General features: G+C 37.8%; 1 protein-coding gene across 2 annotated transcripts in view; it reads right to left on the bottom strand.

The window, feature by feature from the left end:
* The window catches only part of LOC124621934 (E3 ubiquitin-protein ligase TRIM33), a 131,610-nt gene that overhangs the window by 24,236 nt on the left and 90,763 nt on the right, over positions 1-16,611 (bottom strand). For both annotated transcript variants that reach the window (XM_047147442.1, XM_047147443.1), the window contains exon 14: positions 11,239-11,391. In XM_047147442.1, coding sequence (XP_047003398.1) covers positions 11,239-11,391 — 153 coding nt within the window. The remainder of the gene's footprint in view (positions 1-11,238; positions 11,392-16,611) is intronic.

The raw sequence follows: 16,611 nt of genomic DNA, 5'->3' as shown, positions 1-16,611 counted from the left end.
AGACTACATCACATTCTCAAAAAGTTTGGCAAATGATGTCAGCAGTAAAAGAGGTTGATGGTTTTTGACATTTTTCTTATCACCTCTCTGAAAAAGGGGTTTAACAACTACATATTTCAGTCTCTCTGGAAAAATGTCTTGAGTCAGTGATGCATTACATAAAGACCCGGCTTCTTATATGGGAACAAATCTTCAATACTCTATTGGAAAGAAAGCTCAATGAGCTTTTATTTTGAGAGAATGCATAATTTTTGTAATTTCTGAAGGAGAATCTGGCAAGACATTCATATGATTATGTGTGTTATTTTTCAACATACTGCTGTGATTTTTCTCTTGAACTGTTTGTCTCTAGGCTTTCTACTATATATAAGAAATGATTATTAAACACAGTTGCTACCTGTGACTCATCATTTATAGTCCTTCCATTCGGTTATCCTGTTCTGTGGCTAGTTGTCCTGTCTCTCGTTTCACTACATTCCACGTAGCCTTAATTCTGCTGTCAGAATTACGGATTTCTGACATTATATGCATGTTCCTTGATTGTTTAATAACATTCTTAGTAAGTTTGAGTAGTTTTTCTAGTGTGCAACTATTGCAGGATCTCTACTTATTCTTGCCAAAAGATACATTTCCCTTTCACAAGGTACTTCAATCCCATGAGTGATCCAGGGTTTTTTACATGGCTGTTTCATTTTGTTTCTGATTAGCTACAGCCTACGTTCAGATGGCTCAAAACCATCCAGACTAAGAAGATTTTTGACACAGCATACTCACTGAAGAGACCTCATAGAGGTTGAGATTATTGGTAGTTGGGAGCTCCAATGTCTGGCACACTATGGACCCCTTAGGGACATGGCTGCCACGAAGGGAAAGCAAGCCAATGTGCACTCTTTAGGCATACTGGGTGAAGTCATTCCAGATGTGGAATGGGTCTTTCCAGAGGCCATGAGGAGCACAGGGTGCAGCCAACTGCAGGTGGAGCCTCACATTGGTACTAATGATGTGTGTCGCTTTGGATCGGAAGAGATTCTCTCTGGTTTTGAGCGGCTATCAGACATGGTAAATACTGCCAGTCTTGCTTGTGATATGAAAGCAGAGCTCCCCATTTGCAGCGTAGTCGACAGGACCGATTGCAGACCTCTGGTACAGAGCCAAGTGGAGGGTTTGAATCAGAGGCTCAGACAGTTCTGCAACTGTGTAGACTGCAGATTCCTTGACTTGCACCGTAGGGTGGTGGGGTTTTGGGTTCCACCAAATAGTCAGGAGTCTATTACTTGCAGGGGGTGGCTACACGGGTAGCAGGGGCAGTGTGGCATGGACTGGGCGGTTTTTATGTTAGAGGGTCTCAGGGAGACACAAAAAAGGGCTTCAGTCTCAAAAGGTGCAGGTCGAACACTCAAAATAACGTACACTGTAGGAAAAATCGGTATAACAGTTGCATATTGTCGTAGCTATGTTGGGAAAGTACCAGAGCTCTCAGCGCTAATAGGAAGCACTGATGACCAAATCGTTACAGGCACTGAAAGCTGGCTAAAGCCGGAGATAAGTTCAGCCAAAATTTTTATGAAGAACCTATCAGTGTTAAGAAAGGATAGGCTAAACACAGTTGGCAGTGGCATGTTTGTTGCTGTTAGTAGTAGTTTACCTTGCAGCAAAATTGAAATAGATGGTTCAAATGGCTCTAAGCACTATGGGAAATAGATGGTTCCTGTGAGTTAGTATGAGTAAAGGTTATTCTTGGCCACCAGAGTAAAATAATAATTGAATCCTTTTACCAACCACCCAACTTACATGATACAATTGCTGAAAGGTTCGAAGAGAACTTGAGTCTAATTTCAGACACATACCTGACGGATACAGTTATAGTTGGTGATGACTTCAATTTATCCTCGATATGTTGGTAAAAACGCATGTTTAAATCTGGAGGTTCGCATAAAACATAATCTGAAATTGTGCTAAACGCATACTCTAAATTAGTCCGAGCAGTTAGTTCATGAGACCACTCTAATAGTAAATGGTTGTGAAAACACACCTAACCTCTTAGCAATACATAATCCTGAGCTAATAACAAGCACCAAAACGAATACAGGGATTAATGAAAACAGAGTTGTCATAGCAAGACTGAATACTGCAACTCCCGAAGCCTCCAAAAATAAATAAAAAATATACCCACTTAAAAAAGCAGATAAAAACTTGCCTGACGCCTTCCTGAGACATAATCTCAACTCCTTAAAAAATTAACAATGTAAGTGTACACCAAATATGGCTTGAAATCAAAGAAATAGTATCGACAGCAACTGAGAGATTTATACCAAATAAATTAAAAAACGATGGATCTGAAGATCCTTTGTACACAAAATTGGTCAGAACACTGTTTAAGAACCAATGAAAAAAACATGCCAAATTTAAATGAATGCAAAATCCCCGCAATTGGTGATCTTTTACAGAAGCTCAAAATGTAAAACGGACTTAAATGCGAGATGCTTGTAATAGTTTCCACAAGACATTTTGTCTTGAAACCTGGCAGAAAATCCAGAGAGAATCTGGTGGTATGTAACCTACGCCAGTTGCGTGTTAGTAATGGAAATACTATCAATGACAGTGCTGATAAGGCAGAGTTACTAAACGCAGCCTTCCGAAATTCCTTCACCAAAGAAGGTGAAGTAAATATTCCAGAATTCCACACAGGAACAGCTGCCAACAGGTGTGAGTTAGAAGTAGATATCCTCGGAGTAGTGAAGAAACTTAAATCACTTAATAAAAGCAAGTCTTCCAATCCAGACTGTGTGCCAATTAAATTCCTCTCAGAGTATGCTGATGCAATAGTTCCATACTTAACAACCATATACAATTGCTCACTCAACAAAAGATCCACACCCAAAGACTGGGAACTTGCACAGGTCACACCAACATTCAAGAAAGGCAATAGGAGTAACCCATTAAATTACAGGCCCATATTCTGACATTGATATGCGGTGGGATTTTGGAACATATACTGTATTCGAGCATTATGAATTACCCTGAAGAGAACGGTCTACTGACACGCAGTCAACATGGATTTAGAAAATCCTGTTCTTGTGAAACACAACTAGCTCTTTACTCACATGAAGTATTTAGTGCTATTCACAAGGGATTTCAAATTGATTCCCTATCTCTAGACTTCCAGAAGGCTTGTGATCCTGTACCTCACAACTGGCTTGTAATCAAATTACGTGCATCTCAGTTATATGACTGGATCTGTGATTTCCTGTCAGGGAGGTCACAGTTCACGTCATTGAGTAAAACTTAAGTGATATCTGGCGATCCCCAAGGTGGTGTTATAGGTCCTCTGCTGTTCCTTATATAGATAAATGATTTAGGAGACAATCCACGCAGCCCTAGGTTGTTTGCAGATGATGATGTTTATCGTCACGTAAAGTCATTAGAAGATCAAAACAGATTGCAAAACAATTTAGAAAAGATATCTGTATGGTGTGAAAATTGGCAAGTGACACTAAATAATGAAAAGTGTGAGGTCATCCACATGAGTGCTCAAAGGAATCCATTAAACTTTGGTTACATGATAAATCAATCAAATCTAAAGGCTGCAAATTCAACTATCTGCCTAAGAATTACAATTACACACAACTTAAATTGAAAAGAACAAATAGAAAATGTTGTGGGAAAGACGAACCAAGAATTGTGATCTACTGGCAGAACACTTAGAAGATGCAACAAATCTACTGAAAAGACTGCCTACACTACACTAATCTGTGCTCTTTTGGAGTACTGCTGCATGGTGTGGGATCCTTACCAGATAGGATTAACGGAGTACATCAAGAAAGTTCAAACAAGAGAAAATGTTTGATATTATTGAGAGATTGGGGAGAGAGTGTCACAGACATGACACAAGACTTGGGGTACACATCAATAGAACAACAGTGCTTCTCATTGCTGGTGGGATCATCTTACAAAATTTCAGTTACCAACTTTCTCCTAGAAATGCGAAAATATTTTGTTGATGACAACCTACATAGGGAGAAACGATCATCATAATAAAATGAGGGAAATCAGTGCTCGCATGGAAAATAGGTGTTCATTTTTTCTGCACATTCTTCAAGAGTGGAATAATAGAGAATTATTGTGAAGCTTGTTAGATGAACACTCTGCCAGGCAATTAAGCGTGATATGCAGATAATCAATGTAGATGTAGGTATGTACTGATTGTGCCATAGTGTCAAAAAAATATATTTCATTACAATATGTACATTTTTTGGATGTTAAGCATGATACAAACATAAATTCTTATTGCATTACAGGAAAGGTAAAATTATAAACGAAACGAAATTGAAGCAACAAGAGGAACACAAATCATGATGTGGTAAAAACCACATGAATAAAGATTCCAAGCGGAAAAAGAATGACAGGAACAAAAGTTAGAGCAAATGAAAAATACGAATGTCATGATTAAAATGATGTGCTATAACAATAGAGATAAAACAATGCATTCAAACCAATTAATTGAATATAACAATAGTGACCAAAATAAAGGTTAAAAAAATTTTTTTCTAACCACCTGACATAAAGGTTTAAAAATTTTTTTTTTTCCTAACCACCTGACATGATTTGAACCCACAATCTTTTACATATGAGGCTTGTATTTTAACCACTACACTGCGCAACCGCCTGTTACACACAACTTTTTCAAAGCTTTAGAGTATCACACAAGATTCTGAAATTTTTTCCCATCAATTACTTGCAGACGAGGGCCCATTGGATCAAATAACTGCAGGGTGTAGTTCCTGGGACCTTAACTTACGTCTCTGGGTAGGTGATTTCAAAAAGTCGATCAAACAGTTGGGAACCACTCTTTGTGAGAGTATTACAGTATATCCCCCTGGAACAAAGATGCTAAATCCACACAAGGAAGACCAAGTTCCCAGTGCAAAATGGCAAATTATAACCAAAAGAATAATAATAAATTAAAAAATAACTCACACACATATGGCCTCATAGTCTCAAGGTACTGAGACCTCAGTGACAACCAAACATGACTCTGTGTGTATGTGTGTGTGTGTGTGTGTGTGTGTGTGTGTGCGCGCACGCGCGCGCAGTGGAGCTCATATAATATATAATACTAGCTGCAGAAAGCTGGCTGAAACTTATAATTGACAGGAGTGCGAATTTTGGGTAAATTGAAGTGTAGATTGTAATGATAGACTAAGGAGAAACAGAGGTAGTGTATTTGTCACAGAAGACAAGAAACTCAAATCTACAAAAAATATAAATTGAAGCTGCCTAAGAGATTATTTGGGCAAGACATGGTATCATGCGTGGGCATAAAACTGTAATTCGATCTTTTTTTCAAAAACCAGACTCATTCCCAGATATACCTCATAACTAGAGAGTAAACCTTAGTTCCCTAGCATGTATGTTCTTCAATCATACTGTCTTCATTGGAGGAGACTTTAATTATCTAAAAATCGATCAGGAAAATTACAGTTTGTGGGTATGATTAGACATCCTGCAAAATATTACTAAATGCCTTCTCTGAAAGCTACCTACAACAGACAGTTCGGGATCCCATTCAGGATGGTAAAATGTTATATCTAAAAGCAACAAATAAACTTAACCTCTTTGAAGGTCTCCATGATGAAACTAGTGTCAGTGATCATCAGGAAGTCGAAGTAATAATGATTTCACAGTAAAATGGACAATCAAAACAAGTACAAAGATTTTCATGCTCAGTAAAATAGATAGAGAGACTGCAGTGTCATATCTCAGTGAGAAACATGATAAGTTCAACTCTGGGCTGGAGTATGTAGATGAACTATGGCTAAAGTTTAGAAGAAACACCTGGCAGAACAGTTCATGATGAGAGTGACCCTGGATGGTATATGATAACTGTAAACAAACTTCTACAGAAAATGACTTCTGCATACCAAATGCAAAACAATGCACAGGACCAAAAATACAGAGATATCATCAGGAGGGCAACAGGTGAAACCTCCAATGACTACCATAGGAGAACCTTGATGAAATATCTAGAGATATTCTTGAGCCTTCAGGTATTGCTTACGTAGGAATAATGAAGAATCAAATTAATTACAGCATGTATGAAGGCATTTAAGCAGTCAATCTTCCCACATCCTGTATTTGACAGACACACGAAGAGACGGACACTTGGTACCATGCCAAGTGTCCTCTGCCATACACATCACAGTGGTTCACAGAGTATGTAAGCAGCTGTAGATGTAGGAAAAACGTGAGTTTGGGAAGGAAACTTAAAGAACAAATATTACCACTCATCTAGGAAGATAGAATAAGATGATGTAATAAACTGCCTAGCATTTGTAGATTTTTTCCCATATTAAAGCCTGACAAATGCAGTAACACAAGCCATCTCCCAGAAGAGAGCCCGAAAGCCAGGCTTACAAATCTCTATCAAGAGAAACAAATTGATGACCAACATAAATGTAATCAAAAATATTTAGGAATATATGTTGTTCAATAGAAAAGGTAAAGCAACACAAATGTTTTGGGGGAAACAATCCTAGAAAACATTTAGAAAAATCAGCTATGGAGGAATACACGAGATGGAAAGAGCTTACAGTGAAACTAAGAATTTCTACAACAAAATAGCTTGTCTAAAAACATTAAAACAAAGTACTATAACACAGTAATGAAACTGCAATTCCACCAAATGTTTGGTACAGAATTACAAGCTTGATAAATTAGAATATTAGAAAGAAGAATTATAAAAATATATTAGGTCCTCTAAAAACATCAACATTTTGGAAATGGAAAGTAACAGTGAAATTTATCACAACATAGGAAACCTATCAGAAACAATGAGGAATAGGGTACTGATATTACTTGGACCTATGTAGAAAATGAACAACAGAATAGCCAAAAGGATTTCTAACATCTTTGGGGAAAAGGTCAACAACTATCAGGATTGCTTGGTCAAAAAAGACTTGAAAAGATACAACATTAGACAGGAAGTAGTAATGGAAAGAGAAAGATTTAGGAGGAAAGTTTTAAAACTAAAGGTTTCAAAAGGAGGAAGGAAAATAAAACAGGTACAAAGTGGTGTGAAGACAGGAAAAAGAGACACTGTGAAATAATGAAGGAATACTGGAAGAAAATGATGGAACAACAAAACATAAAGAATTGAAAATGCAATGTGGTCCCTTTAAGACCCTATCATAAAAAGAAGAACCAGATAATCAGTAGTTTTATCAGCTGATAGTAAGACATCTGAATGGCAATTTTATGGACATATCCTTCCAATGATGAAGCTTGAAATAACATTATCCTAGTATCATTCTCCGGACATCAAAATATATAATACATCCCAAGGAACCTACATATAGTTTCTAAAATACTATTGTGATATTGATATTTCTTTTTGATTCCCATCTTATTTATCTGAATAATATATACATCTGCACAAGCGTGTTGAATCTGATAAGCACCCAGAGATCCATACCATAATTAACAAATATACATGGTGTAACTAAGTAACTGTGTAATAATAATCCTTTATTCAATTCAGCCAAGAAAATTAATGAATGATGTCAAAGAATGGTTCAAAAGAAAGCAAGTAGCATGACTGCCAAGTTCAGGTAAGTGGTATCTTGATTTCACACTGGAAATGAGAGCCTACACCAAATGACTGACTGACAATTTCATTTGACTGGAAAACAGAAAACATTAGTAAACATCATAAGTATTCATAAAAATCCACTTGAGCATACCCAAAAGACTATTAGCAGTTATTTATGGTTTCATAAAACTTTTTTTAATGAGTAACAAGATTTAGTAATTTAGAACTATGCACGGTACAAGTCAAGAACTGTACTCCCTATTATTCACTCTGAGAAGTATTGTACTAATGAAAATCAGAAAATTATTTTCAGAAGAACAGATCCCTTTTACTTGCTGTGTGAACAGCAGCATGTTATTGACGTCAGTTTAACATGAACATTTGTATGGGAAAATTGAAGGCTGTGGGAGGGGGATGGGGGAGGGGATGGGGATGTGGATGTGGAGGGGAACCAAACAATATGACATGTCACATACAGTCCCTTCAAATAGGAGGATTATATGACTAATTAGTTTGTAACCTCAACATTTTAAGAGTGAAATACAATTCCACTTTCATTTTGACACCTCTTCCCTAAGCTTAATCACATATATCTAAAACATAACATCTGAGGCAAATGCACTCTCTTTAAGGGAAGAAGTACGGAAAATTGTACAAGAAAACTTTTCTTAACAGGTGTTTTCTCAGACAAATTAACAAATTAGATGACCACAAAGATGACAACATTTACTACCACCTGTGATCCTGAGTTGTGTTTTCCATAAATGTTTTCAATACTTCCGTTTCTAAAATATTGATGAAAAGTTTTTTTTTTACATGTTTAATGCCAAATCTGTGGTGGTGTTAAACATTTAAAAAAGTCTTTTCTTCAGGTGTGTTTTCCAGTTACAAAATTACATAAACTTAAACATCAAAATATCATTCTTCTAGTGACTAAAAGTTAAGGACCAACTGTGGAAGATGGTAGGTGAAAGCTACCACAAAAATCAGAGCTAAATTTATAACTTTCTCCTTTCGAACCTCTCTTTTATTCCTTATTTTTCTTTTTTTGAAATAGAAGAAACCTCTCTTTTGTTCTTTCCTTTTCCTTTTATGAATCAGAAGAAGACTGTGATCTTTAATTGATTGGTACTGCCACATCATGTATGTCAACACTGGCTTCTCAAATTCCATCACACTCTTGTTTTCATCCAGGGATGATGTAGCACAGCATGAAAATCATGCAATTTTAGTTTCTATCATCCACAACTCTAATACATTTTCTTTGCATGGATATCATGAACCATGTTTGTAGTAAATGAGTAAAAGACAGAGATAATAAAATATGATGACAATAATGGAGAATACAGTGCTGTAAAAAAAAAATTTGAAGAACATATGAGAATGACAACAAGAATCATACAATGTGACAGATAGTAAAACCACAAAATAAGGGTGGAAGCCTTGGGCACAACAGATTTGGAATTTTTAATAAAAATACATTAAATTTCTGATAAAAAGCTCAGTGATTACAGTGCCATGCTTTATTAACAGCATGTCACATTCAAAGAAGTTTTGAGCTTGCAGAAATTCAAAGTTCATGTGAATGGATGACACTTTGACTGGGCACATGTCAGTCATCCTCAATTGAGATTGAGGAAATCTTCACCTGTTCTGCAATTCACTAGTGTCCTATATGTATTCAGTACATGCTTTAAGATCATGATAACAGACTGACAACATTACCAGGTGGGCAGCACAATCGCTGGTGGAATTGCAGAACTCAGACTCCTCAGAGTTGCCAGTCACAATGGCCACTGGTGTACTCTGTCATCTCAGTTTCAAGTAATTAGTAGAAATGATGGGGTTCCATGCATTATTCATCAGGTTCCTGCTATCATGATTCATCAGATTTTCCTTGGATTCTTTAATAATGGAGTCTCAAAAGTATGTTGGTGTGGCCAACATTATTGTATTATCATTCTTCACTGAATGTTCGGTGGAGATATAACGTTCAGCAATAGCAGACTTGGTTGGTCCCAAAAGGATAGTACAGCAATGATGTGTGGTACGGTATTCTTCCACAGTGTGTGAGGTCTGGCTCATATAAGGCATACCACATTCGCTAAGTATTTTCTATAGTTCAGCTTTCTGGAATAACAAATCATCCTTCACCGATTCCAGAAGGTCTGCAACCTTGGACAGTGGGCAGGAAAGCATTATTCTAAGGACATCTGAAGTGTGCTAATAAATTATAGGCAGTGGAAGTCTTCACCAGTCTTTGATGGCTCACCCAGGCACCCAGTTGAAATATCGTGGAGAGAAGTGAACTTTGACTTGCTGCAACCATGAAACTTCTTTGATTATTCAATTTGTCAGGAAGATTTTAAAATTGACGCAGTACATCATGTTCCTATAGAATTAAAAACTGATGTATTAACGGGTATGTGGAAGTCCACTTGGGATTGTTACCATTTGCTTTTGCGTTTCACAATGAATTATGACCTTCAGTATGAATGGCTAGAATATTACTAAAATCCGTAAATACTTAAGACAATACTGTTGTGCGCCTGACAGAAAAGAATTCAACAAGGAACATAAAAGGATGGTTAAATATGTATTGTTAATGGACCAAATATAGGAAAGGAAAGGATATGGCTGACTCATGAAAATTATTGATGCAGGAATGATGCATTAATGTATGGCCACAAACCACAGTTATGAGTCAATTCGCTTTATTTATCACTAACAACAATATAGGATTTGTCATCATAATGCAATGGAGACAAGTACTTAAGATATACATATGCACAGAGTATATGAGTATCCTTTTACAAGGATAGGGCACACGCGAAACCGCTCACCTCCATCTGTTGGCAGATCTATTTCCCAATGCATCAAAAATATTGCTTTTTCAACTGGTAACTATTCATTTTAAATCAACTGGTAACAGTTCAATTTTTGCCAATAAAGTTTTAAATTAATAATTGTTTTGTGGCATTTCATGTTGTACTAGTTATCAAATGAGAAGGATTTCAAAAGCAAACCCATATAATTAATAAAGAAATAAATTATACGAAGATGAAAATGTTAAGTGATTCCAAGAATTTATAAAGTTCCCCAACCCTTCCCAGTAGCTTCAGGTACTTTTAATGCGGCAGATTTCCTCTACCCCTTTCAAATTCCCCACTTAACATTCTGCAATTTATGATTTTTGGGAGCTAAGTAGCAAAGTTTATGAAGCAACACTTCCCCACATAATTCAAATCCAAGTACATTGCAGGAAGAAGGCAATCACACAATTTTGAGGGTGGTATTATAAAACAAATACTCAAGCATTTCAAATCAGATTTTCTGGACAATCTTGACTGTGTAGCCAGTAGTGTGTTAACATTTACTATCTTGGAGAAGAACAGACCTCACTGCAGTGTTCTCTCTAGCTGATAGTGTCTGCCACATCAAAATTTTGAAAACATCTTACAGCTGAAATGTTTCATCATGGGTTATAGTTAAGTAAGATCAGCAAATTATCTACAGTAAACAGCAATTTTGTAATTATTTTGCATATAAATACCTTGCAGCCACACAAAATGGACTACTAACATTCACAGAAAAACAAGACTTTACCTAATGGTACTGGATATATTGTAAAGTGGAATTAAGTTACTTACCGGATTGAACAAATATGCATTGTTGAATATAAGACGAACATCAGCAACAAAATCACGCATGCTACTGTAGTGTTCTGGATGCGTCGAATCCAGTTTTCTCCTGATAATGTCCAACGACATTGGTTTCTTTATTTTCTCATGGTACTCCGTCACCTACAAACATAAAATGCCATGAATAAAACATTTTACCTAGTACAGACATGACACAGGTAATTACAGTCCAACCATAAGACGACAAAAATGTATTCGCCATTTGCTGGCACAAGGCCTAAAAATCACTTGTGGTTCTCAACTGAATGCTAGCTTTTTGAGTCTTCACACTTCGTATATTTATTTATTAAAGCAGCATCTCATTTAGTCACACAAAGAATGCTATACAAATCCTTACATCCAACGTTCAGTGTCTCTCCCACAGTAATTCTCTGTACAACACATTTCGACTTCATGCGAAAAACGAGTGTGCATCAAAGTGTAACAATTACTCACTTAATTTTCTGAGATACTGGTAATAACAGTTCTACCACAAAAAATTTACAACTTCTACTCTGTTCCCAGAATTTTTGAATTGCAATTCCCATCTGTGGGACTACATTGCTGGGCACTGCTCATTTTGTTGGCAAATGTGAACTGCTTAATTGTTTTGTGTTATTTTACACAGAAAATGTTTATGGTAAGTCAAGCTGAGGGCTTTTGAGATTTGGTGCAATACAGGCTTGTTAGAAATTTCATGACAAAGTAACATATAAACACTTCTGGCCTCTAGCCAGACTATACCCAGGTTTGATCACATACAAATAGTATTTCAGAACTACTCTCATTATTCTGTTGGCTAAGGCACATAACTCATAATGTGAATGTTTACAGAGTTGCCAAACACTTTCTGAAATGTTTCAAAGACTAACTACATCACGAACAGAAACAATGTGTTTCGTATCCTTGGTGAGCAGCTTTGTCATCCTCCTGCAATTTTTTTTTGACACTAGCAGACGTGTGTCATGTTTATGTCAGAGATGACAAAAGTTACAAAATGAGCTATACTTGGTAGCATACAATATCCACGATATGCAATGAGAGCATCCAGTTAACAGACATTCAAACATGATGGGAGGTGGTGCCAAACTGATCATAATGGGACACACACACACACACACACACACACACACACACACACACAGTTCTTCACCCCCGCCACCTACCCACTATCAATCACCCTCCACCATGGGAGAGGGCAGACTGCTCCCTGAGGCCACAAGACTAGCTATATAAAATTGATACCGATGTGGAATATTTAAGGATGTTCTCAAAGTGAGCTAAAATATTTATGTTTCAATTAATTCATGTTCTGTAGAGAACATCTACTTTGGTTGTGATACGCACCAGTCAATTTTTGTGTTGTTCACCGTACTTCTCTCAGCATATGATATCGTTACAGCAGAACACACAATTTATAAAAGAGGACCCGTCTACAAAATGCCTCAATGGACAATTATACGCCATGGAAAGAAAAAAAGAACAAAACCTTGCACACACTTAAAAATTAAAAAAGAAAGCAGAGAACAATAGCATGAAACCAGGTCTTTCCTAATTTAGATTTAAGAAGAGTAACTGAGATCAAAAATCAGATAGAACTGTACAATGTAATTAGATGGATTAAAAAATCTACTCACCAAGCAGGGGAAAAACAGACACATAAAACACAGTTATAACTATTCTTTTATGTGTGTGTTCTGCTATGGCTTGGTGAGTATATTTTTTACTGTATCCAATTACATTATAATGTCAAAAATTGATTGTTTACATTGTTAGACAACAAAACTGTAGGTAATATAACGGGGATAACTTACTGAGAAATCAGGATCAAAGTGACATGCACAAAGGTGGAAGTAATAGATAAGGTATTAACCCCAGAGCAGGTTTGAATTGCTGCATGAAGAAAACATCTGACAAGAGTTAAGAGAACAGTTGTTCTATTCATCACAGAAGGAATCATATTTATATTTTGATAGTAGCTATATTTTTTTTATCTTATTCAACTGAACATTTCTCAGTATGCTTTGTCAGTCATCTGTGCTGTACTACTTCTGATCTCATAATCTGCATTTTACTGAATGATAAGAAACAGAGAGGAATACAAGTTGCTGAATGTTTGCTCCTTACTGTTCACATCTTACCACAGTGTTTTGTCTTCACATTTCCTAAAAATTAAGTGACATCCACATTTTTAGCACCAACATATACAATTCTTTATAACAATTTGATGAGTGTAACACACAAATTGTATAAGTTATAATTTATCAATGCCCATAGTCAGTTTCTGAAAATGCAAGAGCTGAATAATGAGAACTGTACTCACGGGCTCTTCTATCCATGATGGTACATTGGAGTGTGAGTGTATAGCCCTCCTCTTATTTCCCCTCACAATAATTGGACAGAACAAATTATATGGTATAAGTGTATATTACAATAAACTTTACAACGTGCACAGGTAGCACGCCAACTGTGGCTCCTGGCTTAGCTGGGAGACATACACGCCCGTCCGCTACAGAGTCTCAAAGCTATCTGCCTCGGTCGTAACAAGAGTGGCTAATTTTACCTGCGCGCGCAAAGGACCTGGAAGATCCACTTCCACACGTAGGTTGCAAGGTCTCCCGACAGGGAGCAGACTATACTGGACAGTCTGACTTGCCCAATTTGGAAGCTGCCACTAGATGGCACTTGCAGTTGCAGTCCAAACATACTCCCACTCTAAAATGAGTTCTTTCATTTTTCAAATAACCATAATTTTAACAAACAACAAAACCAAAACAAAGAAAACAATAAAAATATAACTAGACACAATATCAATGCAGATAAAACATGAATACGCTAACATTTGGAATGAGAGCAGTTAGTCCACAAGAAACATCCACAGCTTCCTAAGCTGATCTTATAAATTAAGAGGTTGTTCCAGTAAATGGTAATTTGGCAGTGGCGCTGTTATCATATATCACTACACAGATCTGAGGGAACACTTAACTGATTCACTGCTTAGGCAGGGGACACAGTTTTGCTATAGGCCTCTTAATCTGCACACTAGCAGTTTTGACCACACGCACACACTTATCAGGACCGGGAAACAGCTGGTCAATGACACCCAGCCTCCATACCAAGGGAGGCTTGCCATCTGTGCAACCTGTTGGTGGGAATCTCAATGACAGAAGGTTCAGGATGAGCATCAAGGGGCTGTCCAATTAGGAAATGACCAGGAGTGAGAGCAGCAGGAGGATCTAGGTCATCACAGAGAAGACAACGGCCTTGAATTCAAGCATGCTTCTATCTGAATTAACACAGTGGTCAGTTCTTCAAACGTCAGTACTGCATTGCTGATGACACATCTGAGATGCAACTTCATGCATTTAATTCCTGCCTCCCAGAGGATTTTTGTCAAATGATGCTTAGGCGGTACGATAATAGGATGGCGCTCATCATATGGTACATCAGCATTCATTAATCTTCCTCCCACCCATAAAATACCTTCGGCATCAACAAACGGGTGCAAATTCCTTAATTTGCTATTATGTGGAACAGGGGAACTAGGCTTCAACAAAGCAATCTCAGTGCCATATTCACTATGTTGAGTTGTGCCAAATGCTCTTTTGGTAGTGTTTTGGCATTCCTGTGGAGTGAGTGGCTCAGTTATCCGGCCTGATTGTTATTAGCAAACCTCAGTGCATAGGCCAGAACTCTGTAAGTTTTCTTGAATGACGAATATTTACACAGCAGTTCATCATCAAGTTTAATGACTGACACCAAGGATACTTGTGTTCACCTTCTGTCGGGTGCATCTTCTACACTAAGTGGAGTGCAGGCGTTGCAGTCGAGGTTGCGAGGGGTTAGCCACGACAGGCCAGACCACCACTGAACAAGTGAACTCAAAGCAGCTGGATTACTATCACGTGACAAGTGGTCAGCAGGATTATCCTCCATTTTGACACATCGCCAATTGGCAACTTAACTCAGTTCCTGGGTTTCAGAGACTCTGTTGGCAACAAAAGTTTTCCAATGATCAGGACTAAGCTGCAGCCAATAGAGAACTATTGTGGAGTTCGTCTACAAATGAATGGTGCCACTATCTATGGTGTCTAAGGCATTGACCACCTTGTGAATGAGTCGAGCAAGAAGCAGAGCAACACGTAATTCCAGTCGCGGAAGAGACTGTTGTTTTACAGGGGCAACCCGAGATTTGGCTGCAGCCAATGAGACCAATGCATTGCCATTGGGAAGAACACATCTGACGTATACACATGCCCCACATGCCACAAGCATCAAAAAAACTATGAATTTCTAATTTAACATACTGGGGGCAAGGAATGATCTTCCTGTTAATCAAAATACCATTTAGGGAAGGCAGTTGCACACAAACAGCATTCCATTCATCAATGAGGTTGGATGGAAGAGTTTCATCCCAATCAAGGCCTAATTGCCTCAAGCGCTGCAAGAACAATTTACATCTTACGACTGCTCAATCTAGAAGCCCCAGTGGGTCATAGGTTGATGCTATTGTAGACAGGACATTGCACTTGGTAACCTTTGAGAGCCAATGACTCTTCAGTTGCACATGGCACTGGAATATGTCAGAGCCAAGGTGTCATAATATCCCTAACGTTTTTGTGGCTTGTTCACCAGTAAGATGATAAGGCAAAGACATTTCTCTGTCCTGCACAGGAATTTTTTTCATGACCTTGTGACTATTGGAACACCATTTCCTCAGTGGAAACCTCCCAGAAGCAAGTAGTTGAGTGAGCTGGGTTTGAAGTTCCTGAGCTTCAGCTTCCTTAGCTGATCCACCTAAGAAGTCATCCACATAAAAGCTAGACATCAACACTTGCGATGCCATTGGAAACTTGTCTTGATTTTCCAAAGGCAACTGCTGAGGTTTCCATTTTCCAAAGGCAAATGTTGAAGATCTCTAGTAGCAAGAAAGGAAGCAGGAGCGGTTCCATAAGTCAATTTAATATCTTTCTCTGAAATGATTTTATTGAAAGAGGTACTTGTAGTTACGCACCTTTAATATAATCACCTCTGTTGTGCATGACCTTCTGCCAAAAATCCGAAAGGCGCTTATGCCATCTGCGCATCTATTTCTGTTGGTGTCGCTTATTGACTACCCTAGGGCACGGATAATGTCATCTCTGGTGTTGCACTGAATCCCTTGCAGTGGTTCTTTCACTTTGGCAAAGAGATTATAATCGCAGGGACTCACATTGGATGAGTATGGTGTATGTTCCAGACTCTCGCATTGCCAGAGGTGCAAGAGGTCCTGAACAACAATAATGGTGTGACAGTGTGCATTGTCAAGCAGAATGATGGGTTGCTGCTCCATGAAATGTCACC

Source organism: Schistocerca americana, chromosome 7 (assembly GCF_021461395.2).
Source record: "Schistocerca americana isolate TAMUIC-IGC-003095 chromosome 7, iqSchAmer2.1, whole genome shotgun sequence".
In the NCBI taxonomy this organism is placed as follows: Eukaryota; Metazoa; Arthropoda; class Insecta; order Orthoptera; family Acrididae; genus Schistocerca; species Schistocerca americana.
The sequence above is the reverse complement of the archived record's forward strand: the minus strand, read 5'-3'. Positions and strand labels throughout refer to the sequence as shown.